The sequence below is a fragment of the Thermobia domestica genome, chromosome 3 (assembly GCF_964235325.1).
Source record: "Thermobia domestica chromosome 3, izTheDome1.hap1.1, whole genome shotgun sequence".
In the NCBI taxonomy this organism is placed as follows: domain Eukaryota; kingdom Metazoa; phylum Arthropoda; class Insecta; order Zygentoma; family Lepismatidae; genus Thermobia; species Thermobia domestica.
In genome coordinates, this window is record NC_137456.1 from 40,255,124 (window position 1) to 40,279,074 (window position 23,951).

At 37.2% G+C, this 23,951-nt stretch overlaps 1 protein-coding gene across 3 annotated transcripts in view; it reads left to right on the forward strand.

Moving 5' to 3' along the window:
• The window catches only part of Tmep (Transmembrane endosomal protein), a 243,050-nt gene that overhangs the window by 154,715 nt on the left and 64,384 nt on the right, over nt 1–23,951 (forward strand). For all 3 annotated transcript variants that reach the window (XM_081750698.1, XM_081750696.1, XM_081750699.1), the window contains exon 3: nt 16,225–16,390. In XM_081750698.1, coding sequence (XP_081606824.1) covers nt 16,225–16,390 — 166 coding nt within the window. The remainder of the gene's footprint in view (nt 1–16,224; nt 16,391–23,951) is intronic.

Below are 23,951 nucleotides of genomic sequence, written 5' to 3' on the forward strand. Positions count from 1 at the left end.
TTGAAAGGGGAAATTTGATAATACTAGTTTTAGTTACGTGATAGAAACTTTACTTCATTTAGTGTAAGTAAACTTTTCCACGAAAAATTATTAAAAAAAAAAAAAGAAAAGAAATCCAACAGTAACAGTAAATAATGTACGGAATTGGGCATGTGTAGATGGGTGAAAATTAGTTGTAAATTGTTTAGTAGGTTTCAACAAATGTACTAACGAATAGGTATCAGATATAGAAGAAAAAGGGAATTATAATTGATATTGATTTTGTGAAACGTGTTGTAAAGTAAGTTAGAAATTTGTGAGTAAATGACTAGGGTGGATAACATTAGTAGAATATATAGATGGTGATCAGAAAAATGGAAACACCTGAACGAAATTGCAACTTACCAGATTAATATGGTGTCGGGCCACCTTTCGCCTTCAGAACAGCCTTGAGGCGACGTGGGATGGAGGCACAGAGGTCGTGAATGGTAGCAAGTGGAATTTTACACCATTCCTCGTGCAGGGCATCGGCCAGTTCTTTGAGAGAGGATGGAGGTGGAAATCGCCGTCAGAGTCGTGTTTCCAAGACGGATCACAGATGTTCAATTATGTTGAGATCTTGGGATTGGGCGGGCCAGGGGAGGTGTTGAACTTCATCCAGATGTTCCTCATACCACGCTTCAACAACGCCAGCTGTGTGAATGGGTGCATTATCATCCTGGAAGATGGCGTCATTGTCCGGGAACAACATCCGGACCATAGGATGCAAGTGGTCTCCTAAAATTGTGACATAATCGTTGGCAGTGATTCGTCCGCTAAGTGTGGCCACAGGACCCAATGAAAACCATGATATGGCGGCCCACAGCATCACCGAGCCGCCGCCATGTTTCACAGTTGGGCGGAGACACTGCACATCATAAGCTGCTTTGGGCGTTCTCCACACATAAACACGACCCGTGGTTGGGAATAGGGTGAAGGTTGACTCATCCGACCATATCACACGTTTCCAGTCCTCAACGGTCCAAGTTGCATGGTCGCGGCACCATTTGTGGCGTGCGAAAGTGTTATGGTCCCTGATGAGCAGTTTGGCCCGTGCAACACGACCCTGTAAGTTCGTCATGTAATTCGCGGCGGACTGTGATTGTCGAAACAGGGTGGGGGAGGTGCTGATTGAGTTCCTCCGTCACTTGCTCTGCAGTGGCACGACGGTTCTGCGTGACAATGCGCTTTAATACCCGGCGTGACCTGTCACTCATGATTTTCTTCCGCCCACTGTTCCGCTTCCCCGATGTGGTTTTCCCGTGTGTTGTGTAGGCCGTCATCACCTTCGACACTGTCCCACGCGACACACCTAACACAGTAGCCACTGCCGTCACACTCACTCCACATAACCGCGCACCAACAATTTGCCCTCTTTGAAAATCTGAGAGGTCTTCCATTTTACACTACCTCCGTCTGCTGCAGCCACTGGACACTGCTGTTCCACTGCGCCTGACGTAGTATGGAGACCGACCTAACACACCACCACCAGCGGTCCGACGCTGCGGGCGCCACGACACCACTGCCAACCCATACATCTGGCGTGTTGCCAACTACAGGTGTTTCCATTTTTCTGATCACCATCTGTATATTTAATGATAATTGTCTGATGTAAATGTGATGACTAAATGTGATGTTGGATTAATGAATTAGAGATTTAGAAAGATGAATATTAAGTTGTGAAAATAAAAATGAATTTTCAGTTTTATGTCCCACGATTATGCCGGCTAGGGTAAAGGGAAAGGTGATAATAAATGAATGCAGTAGTGGAATGAAGAAAGTGGGAGAACTCCGAGAAAACCCACGAACACGGTGTTTGTCCACTATGAAGCCCACTTGCGAACTGGGATCGAACCAAAGACCACGCACCAGAGGTGAACGCTCCACCACTGAGCCACTGTGATATTGAGTTGTGCTTTATCTTGTAACACACAAGAGTTGTAAGAGTTTTGCGGAACTGTGGAATTATTCGATGATCACACAAACATGCTACTTTTTTTTTTTTTATACCTACTAACAGCAAATATGTAGAAGGGTAGCACCATCCCCTTATCTCTGAAAGTAAGCTAAGTTCCACGTTTAGAAAATATGAAACTCGAAGATAAGAAAAAGGGAAATTGTACTGTAAAAAGTTTCAAAGAGATAACGTTTAATATAATACCATCCGCAGTGATCTTTATTACCTGCATCCCCGTACCAAGAGAGATCTTTGTAAATTGCGTGTGCACGCAAGTACGTAGAGGAAAGGGTACAAATTATTGTGTGTATATATATTATATAATATTATCAGTACATACTGCTGGCTAAGGAGCACTTTTCTGGATTTTTCATCTAATTGTATGTTTAATAGTGCAGATATTCTCCGCTAATAAAGTAGATATTTTTCTAAGAATGTGTCACATCCAAGTCTTCCTTTTTTGAGACTTGTGGTCGCAGTCTCAGAGAAAGGGACCGCTGATGCCACCTCTACGCAGTTGGAAGTGGGATTATTAGACAGGATTCATGGTAAACATTGTCGTTCAGAAACATTACTAAGACCTAAAACAGACACGTGCTTCGCCAGTGAGATCTTCAGGTAAGATAATATCTTGTTAATAATCAGAAGTGTATTAAAGGAAACGGTGGCACAGTAATAAAACACTCACTTCTGATGTGAAGAATCCCTGGTTTGATTCCAGCGCATGTAAAGTCCGTAGTGGGGAGCATTGTGATCATGAGCTTCCTCGAGGTTAAGCGGTTAGCGTACGGGCTTTTGGCATGGCAGACTCGGATTCGATTCCTGGAGGGAACTCATGCAATTTGGATTCCACGTTAAACTGTAGGTCCACGTCTCATATAGCCTTGCTGCTTAACGAGATGCTAAACTTAAATCAGATCAAGCATTGTGATCATTAGTTTTGTCTGAGTTCTCCCGTTCCTCCAACATTTTCATGCCAGAAATTTTTCATGTGCAATCATCCATTTCCAGTTTACGGAGTGTAACGATGGAACACTAAACTGAAGTTTTAGAAAATTTCATTATTAAAATAATATAATAATAATAATAATAATAATAATAATAATAATAATAATAATAATAAATGTAGTTTAGGCATTACATGAACTAATAACTGTTTCCAAATCTTTTCTTGTAGACCAGAGATTTTGGTACGCAATTTATGACGTCATAGTCGTTGAAAACTCAAATTTTTACTGTACGAAAATGAGGTTGAGCTTATGGAAGATATTAAAACCGTGTCTGCGTCTGCTTCACCAAACTGTCTTCATCATTTGACACTTGGGCTTTTCACTGTTTGTCTTCGGGTCTACTTCGGTATTCTTGTAGGTTGTGGATCGTGTTTTGTTCTAATGATGACAATATCAGCTCATTCCAGTTTGTTTTTCTTAGTTTCCTACATTACTTTCATTTATTTGTATTTTCTTTAAAAGTGTTGTGTTTGTTGTAATTATTATTATTATTATTATTATTATTATTATTAGTTTGTATGGTCTCTAACACCTACGTAATGGATTCAGACAGATATGGAGATTAAGTACCTTAATATGTTCCTTCTTCACTCTTGTAATCTGTTTGTCAGGAAATGTGTATATGCCAGCTATGTTTCGTAGACTATAAAGGTTAATTGAAGGTATGTTTCAGACCAGAGACCCAGGTCCAGTGAGTGGACTCCCTCGGAACTAGGTGGTTAGCGTAGACGTGGGAGACCAGAGAGTTCGATTCCTGGCGGGAGTGCATGTGGTTCGAATCCCACGACTAAACTCCAGATCAACCAATCAACTCAGTGCCATTGTGATTTCAAAGAATGTCTTTCATCATGGATAATTTTACTCGGGTAAAAAAATTATACCCGACTTTCTTTCGACGTAGCAATAAGACAGAAACCTCTAAGAGGAAATGTTATCGGCCAGTGATTTTCAATAGTATTATGTAGTGTGCTGGTACTGGATTTCATTTTCGAATTTCGATATAAACAGTACATTTATTACAGGTTTTCATGTTTTTGCCGCTTAAATTTTAAAAAGTGGGTTATTCAAAATTCATTGCACGTTATATTGTATGTAAGATAGTGAAACTATTGTCCTTGGATGGTAGCAGTCATAGACGTATACACGAGGAAAAGGAGACAAATGCCACCACTGATATTTGTTACCTAGGTATATCGGTGATGTTCTTAACTTCACATAGTTTTATGTTCTGATTCAAAATGTTCTGAAACTTAATTTTGTAAAGCAAGCTTATATAATGGTTCAGCTTCCTAATGGTATTTATCTGTACAGCTTAGGAATTCTTCTGGGATAGACGTGTTTGAAAATGTCTCGTTTTACTGCAATTGTTCCTATAAATAATAGTAAAAGGTCATATAATTTTCTTAGTATCTGTACATCAGTCGTTAAATCCCCACAATGTTTCTTACTTGTTGGAGTTTGTGTCTGCAGTGAATTACAGAATGTAGTTGCGACTGCAAAGGAAGAAAGAAAAAAAGTGTCATACGTGAGAAACAGCAGCATCCAATCTCAATCTTTTACTCACCAAGTACAATGAACCCCTTTTTCGCTGTTCGTGCACAATATACATTACATGATGTAATTTCCATAATAAACTAGAGAATCCCGGAAGGATTCATATCAACAGATAGACCGTAAAAGGTATTAATAAAAAAAAAATAGCATCAAAATTAATGCCTGCAAAATTTCCGCCCTCCTCTACTCGTGAGGAACGTGAACAGATGAAGTATCTATTTATGTTCTTTACTTGGAGATTGCGAGAGACATTAAGCGTGAGAAAAATTAACGGAACAGCGCTTTGTGTCAACGGCAGATTCCACGTTCCATATTTACATGAAACGTCTACAGCGTAACTTAATTAAATGTTTATTTTCAGCAAACATTAAAGCATGTTTTTCTGATTTACCTTCAATCTCGCTTGTTTTGTATTCTCTGCCAAATAGCGACTGTATGCTTAGTGACGTCTTTAAAATGACATTTTATCTTTTTCTGTAGCTCGTCTTATTTAGAGGAAAGGTAGAAAATGAAACTTGATAAAACATGTGTAATAACTTTTTCGTATAATGTCCTTTGTTAATGCAGAAATGCTAGTTCAGGCAGCACAGTGGATTGATGGTAGAGCGGTTACCTCCTATGCGTAGGGCCTCTGATTCGACTTAAGACAAAGTGAGTTTGTGGCGTACAACACCATGCCCTTGGGTTTTTCTCGCTTCCTCCCACATTTCATGGTTAATTAGATTTAAGTTTGGCGTCCCTTTCAGCACCAAGACTCTATGAGACATGGACCTACAGTTGAAGACGCAGTCTTGAAATTTTCAAGTCACTTCCAAGACTAACCACTAGACTAGCAGAAAAAAGAGCTTCACCTACATTCTCATTCCACTAATCATTTCGGAAATCTTGACTTTCATTTATCATCAATTTCCTTTAGCTTAAATGACAACCATGGGACGTTAAAGTAAACGTTTTATTTATTAAGAAGCCTACTATACCAAAATTCCTTTATATATATTCACCATGTCCGTCCGTTTGTAAGACAAAAGATTCTCAAGAATTATTTGGTGATCAGCACCTAATTTAGTCAGAATATAAAAGGTCAAAAGTTAATAAAGGAGTTCGTTGATGGAGGTGATACTTGAACCGGAAGTGGTACAAATTAATCATTTTAGTTTTTTTACGTTGATCTAGGATCAGTATTAACAGAGGAAAATCATATTCACAAAGAAATTAAATGTCAACTAAAAGCAGGGAGTTCGTGTTACTAGTCGGTTCAAAATCTCTTGTTGTGAATTCTATCGAGGAATCTGAAGCTTAAAATATACAAAACGATAATCATGTCTGTTGTTCTGTATGGTTGCGAAACATGGTCGCTTACTCTGAGGGAAGAACATAGACAAAGTATTTGAGACGGACCCAAGAGGAACGGGAATGGGGAATGGCGGAAACTTAACTACATAATTTATACGGTTTACCCAACATTGTTAGGGTCTCGTCAAGTCTAGGAGGCTTAGGTGGGCTGGTCATGTAGCTAGAATGGAAGAAAGTAGAAACGCTTTCAAAGTCTTGACTGGAAGACCAATCGGAAAACTACCATTAGGAAGACCTAGGCGCAGATGGGAGGACAATATTAAGATGGATCTCGCAGAGATTGGAATACAAAGTAGAAACTGGAGGCAGTTAGCTAAGAATAGAAGTCAGTGGAGAGATTTTGTGAACGCGGCATTGAACCTCCGGGTTCCATAGGCCATAGAGTTAGTTAGTTAGTTTTTTACGTTGATCACTATAGAGCAAAAAGTGTAATAAATGGCGAGGAGTGGTTTTCTGCAATCTAAGTGTCTCAAGTATGCGTCTTATCTTTACCCTTTAAGAAATCCACTAGAAGTTCTGGTTTCAATTTTTATCTACGTAGAGCACAAACTGTAAGAGCGAGTTTTTTTTTTTTAATGGCTTTAGTGTTCTAATAATAGATGCCATTTTCTCTCTTAATTTTGCGTTCAAGCCGGAAGTGACAGAAATCAACCACTTCTGTTTTTAACGTTGATCGCCATAGAATAAAAACTGTAACAGATAGTAAGAAGCGGTTTTCTGTAATCAAGTAAGTGTTCCAAGAATATATTCCATCTCCATTGTAATCTCTCGAATTAAACCGGAACTGGTAGAAATTTACTATCACGTCTGGTTTTAATATTGAGAAAATACCACGCTATACAAACCAAATTCGTTCAAATGTTGTACACGTAATACCGCTACTTGTTTTGAAGTAAGTAGTAGCTAATTATACTGAAGTAATCAAGTGAAATCATTAGTGTGCGTCTTTTGAATTTTGATGTAGTCTCGTGTTGGATTCCCATTCAGGTTATAGTTTTCTGTGATAGTTTAGCATGGTGATGCAGTTGTGGAGTTTAGTGTATTAAGAGGTAGCGAAATCTTCCCAGATAACAACAAAAATGGTGCTGGGAGACGATCAGTTATCATAATTTATTATATTTGTGTGTGTAGTGTAACTTCTCATAATCCTTCGTTTGTTTTAGTTTTGAAATTTAAAATAATCGAATATCTGCACCCCTTCTTTTTCAGTGCATTCAATATGTATTAAATTCCTAGTTTCTCGTTCAGGTCTTCCGAAATGGTCCTTGCTTTGTGAAATTGTATTTGTGTTTAATACAAGCTCAATATTACGTAAATTAAATTTGATTACGGTAAATATTAAAATTGTATATCACAGGTTTAATTTTCAGAAATCAAGATAAACTTACGGAGACTTCAATAAAAAAAAATTAAACTACTAAAATCTCTGTCCATCTATTAATACTAATATGTAAAATAATTCTCTCATATCAGATTTTCGGATAGAAAGGAGTCGCCTAGAGCTGCGAAACTTTCTGTACAGATAGATCTTCACCAGATCTAATCATGTACGAAGCTATTTTTCGATTTTCTACTCGAGGTGGGGATTGAGGAGATCAAAATTTATAAAGTACGCGTGTGTTCAGTGAACTATTTTTTCCTTTGATATAGGCAACCCAACAGCTTTCTCTGTGTTCCAGGTTGCATATCTCAAATATTTGATTCCTTTTGCATTAACCTTATTCTTCTTGTTTAAAGTCAAGGACGTCTGCTAAATCCAAATAATAATAATAATAATAATAATAATAATAATAATAATAATAATAATAATAATAATAATAATAATAATAATAACTTAATGGGTTGAAGAACTAATATGGGGCAATATTCAACTCACTACTTCAGCAGCTTGGTTAACTTGGTCGTGCTTCTCTGGGCTCAAGACTATTTCGAGGGAAATATAATTGGTCAAAAGTCTCTTTTCCCCGAAATACTTAAATTTACACAGGATATATGCTCCAATCTAACGCGGGACCCCGTGTACCAAAGATACACGTGCTATCCACTAGACCAGCGTGAGGGCTAATGTAAAGATGTGTATGTTATTTCAAATATAATCCAACATTATTTTTTAAAATTCTCTCAATTTAAGGTAACAATATTTTTCATTCATTCAGTATATTCAGAATTGCATTAGAATAGTTTTGGTATTTATTAAATGTTGTATATTCCTAGGTAGTAATGTGTAATCTTTCTTAATAAACTAATATGTGAAAGTCACTAATCCGCCTAATAAAATGTCGCAAAATCTTATTTTTTTTTTAAAAAAAAGTAATCCAGCTTGATTTTTACCAATAATATACTATTAAAATGCCTTAAAAAAAGCGCCCGCATTTTTGTGGAATGTGTTGTAGACTTCTGTTGAACCAGATGCATAACACTGTAGCAAAATAATTGAAGAGAGCAAAAAAACGAACTGCAGGAAACTATGAAAAATACAAGGATTTCCCTTTCATGAGCATTATTCAATACATTTTTAGAATAATCCTCTTCAGAATACACGGGGCAAATCGTTTTACGTAGATAACTTGTTTTCGGCCTAGGAAGAAAAGTAAAGCGTCTGGTTTGCACATAATAATTCACGTACGGAATATAAATATATAACTTTATGACATCAAGAAATATTCGACAATGTTCTCCAATCAAAGAACGTTTATTCATAAATTTAACTTCGGCAGTATTCCTGTAATTATTAGTCTGCAAGAGCAACAATAGGAAGGGGGCCAGAGCTTATATAAAGAGTACCATTCCAGCATTTGCCTAGTAGAGCTGAAGAAAAAAATAGGAAAAACCTAAGTCAAGGTGGCTGACCTCCGGATTCAAATCCGGGACCTGCTATTGGCCCTTGCAATCGGCCTGCTAAGCAAGAACGCCATCCACTATCTTACATACAGTTGCTAGAATTCGAATGTAACATTCGCACCTAGAATCAAACCTAAATGTAGGCCTACCAATTATCAACAAAATATTAAAGTAAGTCTGTCTAGAAATCTAGCCGATATAATAATAAATAAATAAATAATAATAAAAAGAAAAAATATACACAAAATCTAATTTCAAAAAGTGATATACGAGAATATAAAAAAAGTAGAGGCTAATATTCACCAATATATGAAATAATATAAAGTTAAACCTTCCCAAGACGCTCAATGGCAAACAATATCTCAAAGACTGTCTAATGTACTATCTGAATATGCAGCTCACTTTTTTAAAAGTATTTTTCTTTTTTTAAAAATGAATTCGCTAAGAAAGACCCGTCAATAACTTGATGTGAAGTTAAATTTATATGAGCACACAAATTCAATCTGAATTTCGAAACACTCATGCACAAAAATACAGCTTACAATTCCTGCAATCATCTCATTGTCAGTGTGCAGTGAACTTCCAACAAACAGTCTTTGTATATTTTGAACGTGTAATAGCATCCCAGCTGTTTCGGAAGAATAAATCCGCGATGTGTAGCTCCAGAACGGAGGAGTGCGAATGATCTTCCGCGGAGGCATGTCAAGGTGAGTGAACCCACTGATCGATGTGACCCGCTTCCACCAACGCAGCTGATAGACAGTGGGTGCGGTGAAAGGAGGTCGCTTGCAAGCGAAACTGCCTACGATTTAATTCTTTCTCACTCTTCTGCGGGTCCTTTCTCTACAGACAACAGAACAACAAATGAGCTACATCAATTTTTAAAGCAACGATTTTTATTTTTTTTATTTTTTAATAATTTATATTCTTCAAGGTTAGATTGTGAAATTTCACTGCAGACCTTTTGTAATTTCTATGAAAAAACTTAAATCACCGGAACTGTATATAGAGATCATTCGTCCGAGGTGGTTTTAGACTTACAATAGATCAGTTTTCAAATTCTATATGAGTAATCATTAATCACGTGACCAATTAATCAATATAATAATAATAATAATTATCGCTATTTCAACTCTATTTGCAGGTTCATATCCTTACTATAAAGATCTACAGCCTCCTGGTGCCACCACGTGTTCTGTTAATTACATATATAGTGTTTGGTTTAGTAAATGTATTTCAGCATTTACTGGTATATACTAATTCCACTTTTCACTGTTCATAATGCAATATTAGTGAGCAGGGTTGGCTGGTTTAAACCAAGGTGGTTTAAACCATGGTTTAAACCAGCTGGTTTTTTCAAAAAAACCAACTGGTTTAAACAAAAAAACAAAAAAATGTTCGTAAAAGTTGAAGTGTTTGTAAAATCTTGATGAACACACATTTGTGGGTTATCACGTTTCACTCCCGTATATTATTCGTATTATATTCAGACCTAAATTCCCCATTCATTACTCAAAAAGATTATACTACAAAAGCAACTTTTTTTTTATATAAGTTTATAAATGTTTATTTTGTGATTTTTTGTAGTTGTTATTATTGTTATGTAATTGCAATCGAAGAAAAATTCTAAATATTGTTTCGTTTCAATGTTTACCATTGATAAAATACATCGAAAATGCCATACTTTGTGTGTGGGGGGGGGGGGGTCATACAGACCTCACGAGAGGCATTTAGTGAAATAAGTATCTTTGGTATCTATTTATGTATAAATGAGTCTGAGCCAAAGTGGACTCAAATAATTCGTATCTTTATTCACTTTTCTATTGATATGCAGATTAAGTCGGTGTATTTCTTTAATTTGGACCAATAAAAGTCGTTGTTAACTAACTTGAACTAAATTAGTTCTTCTGTACTCCGTAGTACTTTGAAATTTTTCATATGTAATTCTGTGTAATGGTTTTATTGTGCAACTGTTTATCTTTTTGTCCTTCTGAAATGACTCTTGGCAGTTATATTAAGAAGCATGTAAAGATCAGAACAACGTATTTTTTATTAGGATTCCTTCGTGAGTGAGTCGGCAGACGTATCGCATTTGTGGCCAATTAGTCCTGGTTCCGAGTTCAAATGGAGGACAATTTCTCTCGGATGTAACTCGAGAAGCGGTTTTTATTCCGCTTTAAGCTTATGTGACCTCTTCCAGCATAACCCGCTTGTTGCATAATAACATCAAGGCGAAACAAACTTATTTCTGTCCATATATGATATGAATATATAGAGCAAATTATTTAAACCATAAAAACCTGGTTTAAACCAAAAAAACCGGTTTATTTGTTTTTTTTAATAAAAACCATGGTTTTTGCCAACCCTGTTAGTGAGTCTTTTAGAGTTGGTAACAGTATGTATTCGTTGCATTAATTCATTCCTGCTTGCGACTGGCCCCGCTAACATTCTCGTCTTTGGTGCGAGCGGTCCCGGGTTCCACTTCCGGTGGACACACTCGATCGAAAAAGTGTAAAAGCTTTTTCATACCAGCCCTCCTGCGTGAGGCTTTCCTGGGTTTTCCTCATTCACATCAGGCAAACGCCGGGATGGTGCCGATCATACAGGTCCCAGGCTGCTTTCCTTTCCTTGAATAGTGTGATCGCCGAGAGACGTTATCCCTCATACGTGATGGACGAACATGGCCACAGATGCCGAAAGCCCAAAAATATAATTCCTAATCCTAATAAACATGATTTGATTTACTAACGAGATCACTTTACCACCTTCTGCTAACAATCCCAAAAATAACTTACAAATAGTACACTGTTTACTTTTCTTGAAGGGCCTAACTCTTTCCTCCTATGGTGCTGAACTTTTTGAGCACAAAATCCGGAGCGATTGTCCCACCTGTGGAACGGTCCCAGGTAGACATGAGAAAGAGGTGGACAAAATGTACTAACTGTACAATATGAAGAAAAACAGAGGAATTGGTAATAGTACACCCACTAAAAAACGGAAATAGCATGTTTAATGTATACTCTGTGTATAAAATATTCTTATTTTCGCTGGTAGATGTCTGTTCAATATGGAGAGAAATGGAGGGAGAAGTCAAAAACATAGTCACTTTCATTTATAGATTACTAAATTTGTTGTTCTACAGATTGCCAAAGATATTTGGTTTTGATGTGTCCACATGGAGCCTTTTTCAATTAAGAGCCGACTCCGTAATGCCATCAAGAAATGGGAAGTTGACATTACGCTACTTTTATGACAAAAACCCAATTATTCCTGTTGTCACCTTCGACGTTTACATTCTGCATTAAAATACATTTATTGGTCATTCAGTAGCAGCAGTATTTAGTCAGTAATTAAGAAAAAAAGAATGAACGCTATGTGGAGTCATTGTGTTGATCGGATTTCTCTCTCTCGTTAACAAGAATCGAAATCATTGCTGAAATTCAAAATACGTGATCAATGGTTTCAAGGAAATCCCTGTAGCATCGCAATAAAGTTAGAAGTAGGTGCCAATCAGTACAATGCGTCACTTGCATTCAAGTTTTGAGAAATTTAAAACACCTTTTGTTCGATTTTTTGTTATTGCCTTGTTCCTAAAACTTAATGGATTAGATTGTATACAACTATTAACCTCTTCCAAAGAAGGTAATGTGAATATATGGAAGTAAAATATAAAGTGCATAAATGTTATGTGCCGCTAAAGTTATTTGAATCTCTGAAGCAATGATGTATGTACATACACAATGTGTAAGAGAGAAGGAGTTTTTGCGGTAACAACTCTGAAAGTCAATAAAAGAGGACTGTAACCGTAACCTGGTTTTATTGAGATTTCAGTCTCTTTTGCCAACAGGCTGTGATTGTCAGAGTGAATGTCAAGGTTCTATTTACCTTGTTAAAAGAAGTATATTTACATAATTAACCTTTACACGACGAAGTTGGTCGTTTTCGACCAATAGCGATTTTGGCTGAAAATACGGTTTGGTCCTTTTCGACCAAAAGAATTATTCAGACCAATAACTAATGTAGCACTGGCTATCCTGCATCAAACCTTCCGCTGCTAGCATCTGTGTGTTCTAAAACGATCAAAGAAACACGTGACTGAAATATGGTTCACCAGTTGTAACCCAAACAAACCATAAAATTGGTTACTTTTCCTCCCCTTTTTTTTTTTTTCATTTCTTCACGTTGACTTTTGTGACCGCTTGTTTATCAATTATTTCTGCTGACACGAGGAGATTGTTTCTCTTGTGAGGAACTCAGCTTACACTTCGAGGTGTTTATTACCAATGATGTTGATGAGATAAGGGAAAATGTGTGTGCGTGAATGCGTTTGTGTGTGTGTGAGAGTGTTTCTGTCCAGACAGTCCACCACTCTATCCCTTTGTGTGTTTCATGGTACATTGCGTTATAACTCTCCTATTTGAGCTTTTTCGTCCGGTTTTTTTTTGTTTTTCAAGTCAAGAGGCATTGTAGAAGACCTTACGTATGGTTTCACACCTTCCTGCGTCGAGACATAGGAGGTGATGACGTCATAATTCTCAAATATATATATATTTTCTTTTATTAAGCCTATGTTCATTATTTTTTGGCGGGCTTATTTTTGCACGTAGAAGATTGAAATTTTGCACAAACATTCACTCCACCGAGTAGTATTTAACAGATTTTTTTTTAGATTTCTGCGTTAAAACAGGGGGGGATCCAGAGAGGGAAAAAGTTGAAAAAAGGGATATTTTTATCAAAAAATCCTTTTCTTCGGGATTTTTCCGTCTTAGATACATGGTGGAGACATGTGAATGGTACTGCCTGAAAGGCAGTTCTATTCTGAAGAAAACGATGTGCAAACCATGATTCTAGGGTAATTAGGGATGTCTCAGGGAATTTTCAAAAATATCCCTCTGTATACGGGAATATGGTACATTGTCAGTATATATATATTTTTGGCAGGCTTACTTTTGCACCTAGAAGATTGAAATTGTGTATAAACATTCAGTCCACCTAGTAGTATTTATCAGATTTTTTTTCAGATCTCTGCGTTAAAACAGGGGGGTCCAGAGGGGCTAAAAGTTGAAAAAAGGGATATTTAGACCCAAAAAATCCCTTTCTTCGGGATTTTCCCGCCTTAGGTACATGATGGAGACACGTGAGTCGTACCGTCTGAAAGGCAGTTCTATTCTGAAGAGAATGATGGGCGAAACATGACCCTAGGGTAATTAGGGATGTGTCAGGGAATTTTTATCAAAATATACTTCTGTATAGGGGAATATGGGACGTTGTCGGTATATATAATTTTTTGCGGGCCTATTTTTGCACCTAGAAGATTGAAATTGTGCACAAACATTCAGTCCACCGAGTAGTATTTAACAGAATTTTTTTTCAGATTTCTGCGTTAAAACAGGGGGGAGCCAGAGGGGCTAAAATTTGAAAAAAGGGATATTTACACCAAAAAATTCCTTTTATCGGGATTTTCCCGCCTTAGATACATGATGGAGACATGTGAATGGTACCGCCTGAAAGGCAGTTCTATTCTGAAGAGAATGATTGGCAGATTGTAGTTCTAGGGTAAATAGAGATGTCTCAGGAAATTTTTTACCTGAGATCATGGTGTTTTGCGGTAATTTGGGGCATTGTGGGAATTCTTGATAAAATTTCTCCCTCCCTTAGTATTCAAGATATAAACTTGAAATTTAGCACACACATTCAGTATACCAAGTACTATTTACCAGATTTTTTTGAGATCTCTACGTTCACACAGGGCCGTTCCAGAGGGGCCCAAAGTGTGGAAAAAATTCCCCCCCTACGAAATTTTATATTTAAAATCATTTTCCCCTCTCCTGGTATATGATACGAGCATGCAAGTGGTACCATTTGAAAGCCAGCTCCATTCTGAAGAGAATGAGGTATGAACCATGATCCTAGGATAAATAGGGGTGAAGATATGGATTTGTTTGTAAACTCTTACGAAAACGCTTTAAATGGCGCCGTATAAAAGGGGCTGCGGCATTTAAATCCCTCCGTCGTTTAAAGGTTAAGTTGCAGTCAACGGGAAACTGAACGAGAAATAGTCACAAGGCAACATACATGTATTGGTCAATAATAAAAAAAAAGACCAACTATCCACAAATATTGATTTCCGCAGTGTTTTGCCCTTGAGCTCATTTCTGTGAGTTTACTCGTTGATATTTAAGCTGTCGGAAAACATTTTAGATGTCTTCTTTTTTGTGGGAAGAGGATGGGGTAATTAACTACAGATGCACATGAAGACGGGTTTAATTGACGTTAAGAAGTGTTAAAATGAAGCTGAATTCTGATCACAAATGAGAATTCGGTCTCGAATTCGAGCTTTAACACAATGTCGTTAATTGTGTTAATCAATTAAAAAAAACTACAATGCTATTAGCGCTTAACGAGAGAAAATGTTAGACATATACCATATACCGAAGATAAGACATATACCAATTGATATATCGTATCGTGCCGAACAAAATGATTCTAAATCTTGATGCGCAGCAGCTGATGAAACTGGTACTGAAGTATGCAGAAATCAAGCATTTCATTGTGACATTAACAAGATTGTAGTATACAATATGGTTAATGAGAGTTTGACTCTTTTTATTTTATTTTATTTATTTATTTATTTATTTTTTTTTGTTTGTCCATAATATTGTCCAGAAATAAGACATACCTCAATCGATACGTCCAATCGAGCTGAACAAAATGACCTAGGTTTGAGGGTAAATTCGCGTCCGAATTTTAAAGAAAAATCGAGAAAAACTCATTTCTGTGACGTTAAAATTTATATCATTCAATGCCAGTTTGATGCATGGATTATTCAAGCAAGAGTTAGCGAAACTTCTACCATTCGACTCTACCGTCATTTGTGTTTGTCCTCCGTCCATCCGATGATAACTGTCATAAAATTTACCCGAGTGTATTGAAATTTGGTATACCGTATGTCTTCCTTCAACTTGCAAAAATAACCATGTTGGTTGGAGTTGCAATCCATTAATAAGAGCAGGGCCGGATATCCATGTTTTGCGCTCATGGGCCCTAGCGCAATTGACTCCCCTAACCACCATTGGGCCGCCCCTAGCTGCCTACTGTCGCCTTTTCCAGCAGATTCACCAACTGACCAAACCACCATAATAACCAACTGACTTATGACAATATTTGCTACGATTAATCTGCTACAATATTATCGTAGTCACGGTCATTAAAAAAAAAAAAAAAATGGCTTTAACTTATTTTATTGAGTCGTTGATAAAGTAATGTTTTTTTTTTTATAGTTTCTCGTTTTTAAATATGTTTTCAAAATTTGCCGCCCTGGTCCCAGGCCCATGTGGCCCACACCTATATGCGGCCCTGAATAAGAGCTATCTGCAACTCGTCGACGCGCTTAATAGTTAACTTCTTTGTATGTTTTAAGTTTTAATTATTTGTATAAATAGTAGGGTGAGTTCGTTACACTATATAATGAGTTTTATTTTTATTTTCCAGATATATCAACACCTACGATTCTACACTAATCCTGCGGAACAGAGATGGATTGTAAGGATTTTATTCATCGTTCCAATTTACGCATTCTACTCGTGGGTTAGTCTTATGTTCTTCAACAATGAAAGCTACTACGTTTACTTCTTCACCGTCAGAGATTGCTACGAAGGTACGTGAATACACCTAGATGTACTTGTACTTCAAAGGACCGCTTATACATACAGTGGCCCAAAAGTAGGTATACAGACCTTCATCGATCAAGTATGGTATTTTAATTTATTAAGGTAAGGAATTTATTTGCTTTGGTTTGTTCCGAGCTTAAGGTATAAGTGAAAAGAAATGAAGAATAGATAAGGAAGAAACTAAGTCAATACCTGTGTGGATAACAATAAGTAAATGATGTAAAATGTCATGAGCCGATCAGTACGGGACTGTATACCTGCTTTTGGGCCACCGTGTATGATGGAGAGGTAATGGTAGGGTACTTACTTATTATGTGGTAATCTATAGTTTGATCATACATAATTATGGATATTATCGTGCTTGATATATTTTCTAAAGTTTTTCCCGTTCACTCCCTTTACACCAACAGACCTTCCATTATTATTCGTGTGCAGTTAACAGCGGCCTTCTTAAAAAACACGAAATTAATTTAACGTTCCATGGTAACTTTTTAGGTTAAGGTGGATCACTAGGTGTTCTCGGTGCTATGTTAAACGCTGCTTGAATAGTGCGGCGTTGTCAGGTAGTGTCGAGTGTTTACTGATACCAGATAATAAAGGAAGTAATCATGGAATTCTGCTTGGATAGTTACTGGAGAAATTAGTTTTCGACCCTTACCGCAAGTCACAGCTAAGTTCCGCTTCTCGAACTGCAACGCTAGAATCCAGGAATTAAACGTACGAATTCGGCAACAACGCGTTATGGCTTTCTGCACAAGTTTCTTCTCAAAATCTATTTCCTTAAATGTAAAATAATATTTAAATAAAATATGATAAACGGTCAAACAATGTATCTATTTTGTAATAAGATCGTTACTTTAAAGTACTTTATACATTCAAATAAACATTTCATAAAATTGAGCACTTCTAGTAAGATCTAACATCAAGTGCCATCTTGTGTGCTTATTGTAAAACGAATCAAATATTTTGTGTTATTTGTTACCTTTTTCGACATCAGAAGACACAACCAAATGAATCAATGTCGTGTGTTGTAGCTGAAACAGAACTTTATCTTATAGTACAATATTTATGATATGTAACGTTTCATTACGCAGTGGTTAAGGGAATGAGCTAAAATATGTACTGACTTCCGGGTGGTGATCCACCTTAAAGATTACAAAAGAATTGGTCGAATGATAATGTGGTATCAACAATAGAACCACGAGAAAAAACGAGGACACGATTTGGTCAACCACACAAACTTACATGGCTTGGCATCGAATCAGGGACTTTCTCACATGAGATGAGGACACTATCACAGCCTCGTAACCAGCCTGCAGGGCACAACTGATAAACCAAAATTTCATTGGCTAACAAAAGTAGTACATATATAAATGTAGATTTGAAATATTTTATTCGATATGAATAACATTTATGAAAGCTTATTTCCAGAAAAAAAAAAAATGTTCAAAGATCCCATTTCATCAGATAATTTATGCATTTCAGAAGAGTATAATTTGCTTGCACAACTGTGCGTCGTTCTTTGTATTTCTTAGCTCAGTTGCCAGACAATGCCGACTTAGAAAAAAAGATGCAGCATTTTGAAGCATCTGGTTCGATAGTACAATTGTTACAGGTAAATTAAGATTTCTTGAAATCAGTAATGTACCAATATATTGGTATTGGTGATATCGGCCACTTTTGGGAGTATTGGTATCGGCAAATGGACACCGATATTTATCGATACATTTTCCGAACTATTTTCAATTTGTTTCATATTAACAGTGACACATATTTCATCGGTTTCTTTTAAACTTAAAGTTGATCTAAATTATTATCAATTGTAAATCGATTTCTTTAAACATGTGTACGCCTTTGATTTGCACTACTCGTACTCAACTGATATTTTTGGTTCCTCGATGCCAAAATAGCGGTGAGGAAAAGCCAAGGTCCTCAGTCAGGATCATGGGCACCTGAAGAAAATTTTCTAGGGGGGGGATTCCATGGTAGCTATATTACCTCTGGTGTTTAATATGCGTGGTATACATTTTCGTCCCACCCTGCCCCCTCCCTTCAGGCGCCCATGGTCAGGATTGCAGACCCGTAATTTGAATCCAAAACGATACAGAGGTTTCGATTCAGAAAAAAAAAATGCTATGGAAGAAACTCACAAGACGCTCACTTTGACATCTCCTACTTACTGGTTAAAAATAATTAGTTCTAAAGTTAATAAATAGTTTTATCGTTTTCGACTTCGCTTATATAACCCTCTTATTTTTTATGGTGTACACAGCAACACCTGGTTCAGCACACAATTTTGTAAACAATAAAAATTTGTAACCATAATATCCGTTTGCATTATATGTATGTAATAAAGACTAGTAAATACAATGTAACTATCAAAGTACCTTATCACTCAAAATATCAATCACTGACCCTTAGAATTAAGTTTACACTATATAAGTATTTGCTGCTTTTTAGTTCATTTTATGTGAACTGGATTAAATTTAGATGAAATATATTTGGTGTGTGGAACCTAATATGAAATTCTACTGTTTCTTTGTATGCCAAATTTTGGCCTTATATCTAATATGCCCTGTTACAATATCGATCATTTCATTATTATGAAAATTCCTGATGATATATAAAAAATGTGTCCAAAAGTATCGGCCTCGGTGAAAAAGTGGTATCGGTACATCCTTACTTGAAATGCTTCAGCACAGAAAGACTGTAAAAATCAATGCGGTTTTGAGTCATTAGTACGATTATCAAATGAGTAGGAGTTCTATTCACTGGGGTGTGGCCTTGCTCTGTTAGATGTGTTTTAAAAGAGGAGGCAATTATGATGCAGGTCTTTCTATTTCCGTATTAACAGCGTTCTCCGAAATTAATGCAGGTTGACGATCAAAACCTACGTGTAATTTTATTTTCCGGAGCAACTGTCCTGCAGAAAATCGATTGTTGATGGAAGACATTGTGACAAACAGTTGCAATTACGATGCATTTTATTGATAATGATGGAACAAATTGGTGCAGATACATAAAATGACAGTTGTAGAGAGAAAGAGAGAGACACACACACACCCAGAGAGAGAGAGAGAGAGAGAGAGGGACGTAAACTAGATCAATTTTTCCTGTGCCAATTTGGCTTCAGTTAGTCTTCAGACAGTACACTGAAAATAATCACTTTCAAAGGGAGGAATCGCTAATCAGAGTGACACACAATAGGCATACACTAGTTGTCAGATAGCCTAAGAATCTTGCTCAACGTGTTTTGAATTTGATTTTCTTAATGGTGAGCAGAGAAAATTACTTCCTCCCCCCCCCCCCCCCGTAGACTCATTTACTAATGATCAGAAACAGAAAAATATACTGTATAGTACATCTAGAAACCTATCCAAATGAAACAGTTATTTGGATTAGATTCAAACAAAGTTTTCGAAAAGTGACCCAGTTTAGATGTTCGTGATGTCTCATTTTTCACTGCTGTACACGATAGAAGTCTGTACAGTATTTACTTAAGTGAATTGAGTTATTGAGATTTTTTTTTTTTTTTTTTTAAGAAATCGAATAAATCACTTCCTTTCAACCTGCGTGTAACCTAAAAGAGAGAAAGGGTGCAGGTACCAAAGAGACGGACATTTCCCCTTGAAACAGACGGAGAGTTAATAGTTAAAAGATCGTTTAAGAATTTAAGAAACAGATCAATCGGTCTCTCGACTTCTTAGGGGAGTGGGAGCCAGCGATAGAGTAGAGTTTTAGAGAAGATTTTGTTTTGTTTTAAACTCAAATTTATTCAGTTCAAAATCTCTTGTCGTCGCGAATTCTGTCGAGGAATTTGAAACTTAAAATATATAAAACGATAATGTCTGTTGTTCTGTATAGTTGCGAAACATGGTCGCTTACTCTGAGGGAAGAACGTAGACGAAGTATTTGAGAACAAAATTCTGAGACGAATATTATGACCCAAGGGGAACGGGAATGGGGAATGGTGGAAACTTCATAACGAGGAACTACATAATTTATACGGTTTACCAAATATTGTTAGGGTCATCAAATCTAGGATTCTCAGGTGGACAGGTCGTGAATCCTGAATGGAAGAAAGTAGGAACGCTTTCAAAGTCTCAACTAGAAGACCAATCGGAAAACGACCATTAGGAAGAGCTAGGCGCAGATTGGAGGACAATATTAAAATTGATCTCGCAGAAATATGAATACAAAGTAGAAACTGGATCCACTTGGCTAAAGATATAAGTCAGTGGAGAGCTATTGTGAACCTGGCATTGAACCTCCGGGTTCCATAGGCCATACAGTTAGGTTTTAGTTTTTTAAGCTCAAGTAGCAGAATTCGCAATCATTTCTCTTGTACTGCAGTAATGGACTCATGATTTATTTTCTCTGTGTAATTACTATAGTGTCCATCATGATATCTTTGAAGCACTATGATTCACATCCATCATATAAGGCAATCATAAAAATATGTATAAAAGTACAGAGTAATTTATGCCATATGTTTCACATGGGTTAATTTTACACGCGTTTCTAGTGCATTGGATATTATGTGCATAAAATAAACATTCTTGAATAATATGTGCCTACAATGCATCTCTATGCAGTTTAATAAATTAATGTACTGTGACTTAGGTGAAGGAAGTAATAGCGGATATACTGTATATATAGAGACAGTATGCATATTTCATGCAGGTTTCCTTTTCATAAATGTTTCTTAATCTAAAATAAAAATGTTGAGGTTGATGCGTAAGAGTCATACAGTGATAGTTACTGTTATACAAACGTTTTGAATCATCCATGATTCCAATTCTAAAATATACTCTACTTCTTTTAAAATATCGTTATCAGACCAGTTTCAATTGGAATTTACGCATGCAGTTAATGCCTTTTATTTTCAATTGTCTATGCGCAAATACAGTTACTTATGAAATCACTCTTTTAGAGTTTTATATAAAGATAACTAAGAAAGTTCTGTCGCTTTTTCATTCACCACCTTCGAACATAGATATGTCACCTAGGACGTACCTGGAAGATAAAAAATAGTCCCCATCAGCATCGACGACATTTTGCCAACGTTCTGGAAGGCCATAGATTCCATCGCTGTAGAACTTGGTGGGACGTGAAGCGAAGAAGGTATCAAGTGCATTTTGCACCTCTACTAGGGATTTGAACTGGCGTCGTCTAAGGTGATTGTCCAAGGAATGGAACAGGTGATAATCGGATGGTGCAATATCTGGGGAGTATGGCGGATGCAATAGTTTCCCATCCAAGGCATAGAATGGTTTCTCGGGTCGTCCTATCTACGTGGGGCTTAGCGTTGTCCTGTAACAGGAGGACTCGTTTGCGATTCATAAGTGCTGGCTCCAGAGTTTTAATTTTTTCTTTTAACACGGCTCAACTAGCCCTACTGACAGTACACAGTTGCATTGATGCCCTGACGAACTGGTAGAAGTTCCTGATACACGATGCCGCGAGCAGTCCACCAAACACAGAGGAGGACCTTCTGGTGCGGTGCTGGTTTCGGCTATTTTCGAACCAGTTCATGGGATGCTAACTAATGATGATGGCGCCGTGGAGCTTCGTACAGGACCCACTTCTCATCACATGTCAACACCCTATCCAGAAATGGTTCCTCCCTCAGACGAGGCAGCAAAGAAACACAGGTGTCTGCTCGCATTGCCTTTTGGCCCGGAGTCGAATCATGTGGAACCCATCGACCCAACTTGCAGTGCCTCCCAAGTTGATGGAAGTGCTGCCGAATGGTTTTTCCACTCACACTGAATTATAGTCCCAGTTCCTTACATGTCTGACCACTGTTCGCCTCAATTGCTGCCTGAAGATCTTCATTTCGTACATGTGTTGGTCTTCCGTCACGTGGTGCGTCTTCGAATATTTCGTCATTATCCTTAAACTTGTTAAATCACCGCTGCAGTGTCCGCGTAGTCACAACACTGTCACCAAAGGCCGGCATATCTTCCGCCCCGCTGCAGTGGTGTTTGACCCCAGTTTGAAGTCGTACAGCATACACGCCCGTATAGCGCTCTATGAAGGTCCCATGTTCATTCTGTCTTTACGCAAGTTCACGATGTAACTGAACTGCCACAACCAAGTAGTATGTTGGATATACCCACACCAACAACTGACCTTATCTCCATTCACAGTCAACTCACGGTGTGAGGGCCAGTGAAACACAAACCTCCATACAAAAATGACAAAACTTTATTGGTTACCTTTATAGAAGGGAGTTGATTTTTAAAATCTAACATCAAGTAAGTTCTGCATTAACATTTTCGAGAGCAGAATGTTGAAATCATACTTTGTTCAAGCTGACATGCTTGTAGAACTTGCTTTTTAGAAGTATTGGCTCTTAATCCATAGCGTGCATAACCTGTCGAGAGATATCCAACCAAATTTTGTGCTACAAAAGGTTGTGTCAGGTTTATGGTAACAAATTCGAGGGCTAAGTAGCAACACGCAAGGTTATTGTGGGTAGCTCGATAATGTTGTATGTTGACGTGCATGGAGCGGTCGTAGGTCGCTGAAAATTACAGCATTTGGGAGGACTGCATTTTGTGAACTTTCCGACATTGGTTATAGTTACAGCGAAATTAGTAAACAGTGTATGACAAAATGTTTCCGTGTGTTGAAGAAAAATGGATCAACGCTGAAGTTGAATGCTAGGCGGCCCTTAATCCCTCCACTACGATTTACTTTCTGAATTTCCTGCCCCTATCTGCCATTTATTTTTCTTTGTAATTTTTTCAATGAAAAAGTATATTATAGATGGTTTATCATTATATAACTTTCAAAACATCAATATAGTAACCCTACGTGATGCTACAATGGTTTAAATTTTCTGACGAATGTAGCTCGTCATTGTGCGATTTGGCACCGGGAGGCCATGACGAGCTAGACTCGTCATTTCAGTGCAAGGGGTAAAATGTTGTTATCGTAAATATGCAATAACTCTATACCATTCAGAAATATTATCTTTACATTGGTATTATATCTCATTTATTTTCTTACGATCAATAATGAACGTTTGATTACATTTATTGTAACATCTTGCATATCTGATTTCTCAGTATCTTTCATTGCTATATCCTTTATGGTATGTCGCAAAATTTGTCAAGCTATCCATTGGTAATTGAATCACACTGATCAAATTTCCGCGACATGGTACTATTATGAAACCTTCAAATTTTGCATTGAATGACCCATGCTTGAGGGAAATACATCGCTCATATATGCAATTTAGCGCATATGACGTGAAGTACATTGGTCTTGTTTGCAGGAAAGAGACCTTTGGGAAGACTAGAAAGAGATGGGAGGATAATTACAGACCAAACTGGATTGGCTTGCCACAGAATAGTATAGATTTAGATTTCTCGGTGATACTTCTTAAGGCATAAAATTAAGGGACTAAATCTGACATTTGGAATGTCTTTACCGATGTCCTTAATGGGGCCGCGGTGGCTCAATGGTAGTGTTCACCTCTAGTGCGTGTGATCCCTGGTTCGATCCCAGCTCGCACCAAGTAAGCCTTGTGGTGGACAA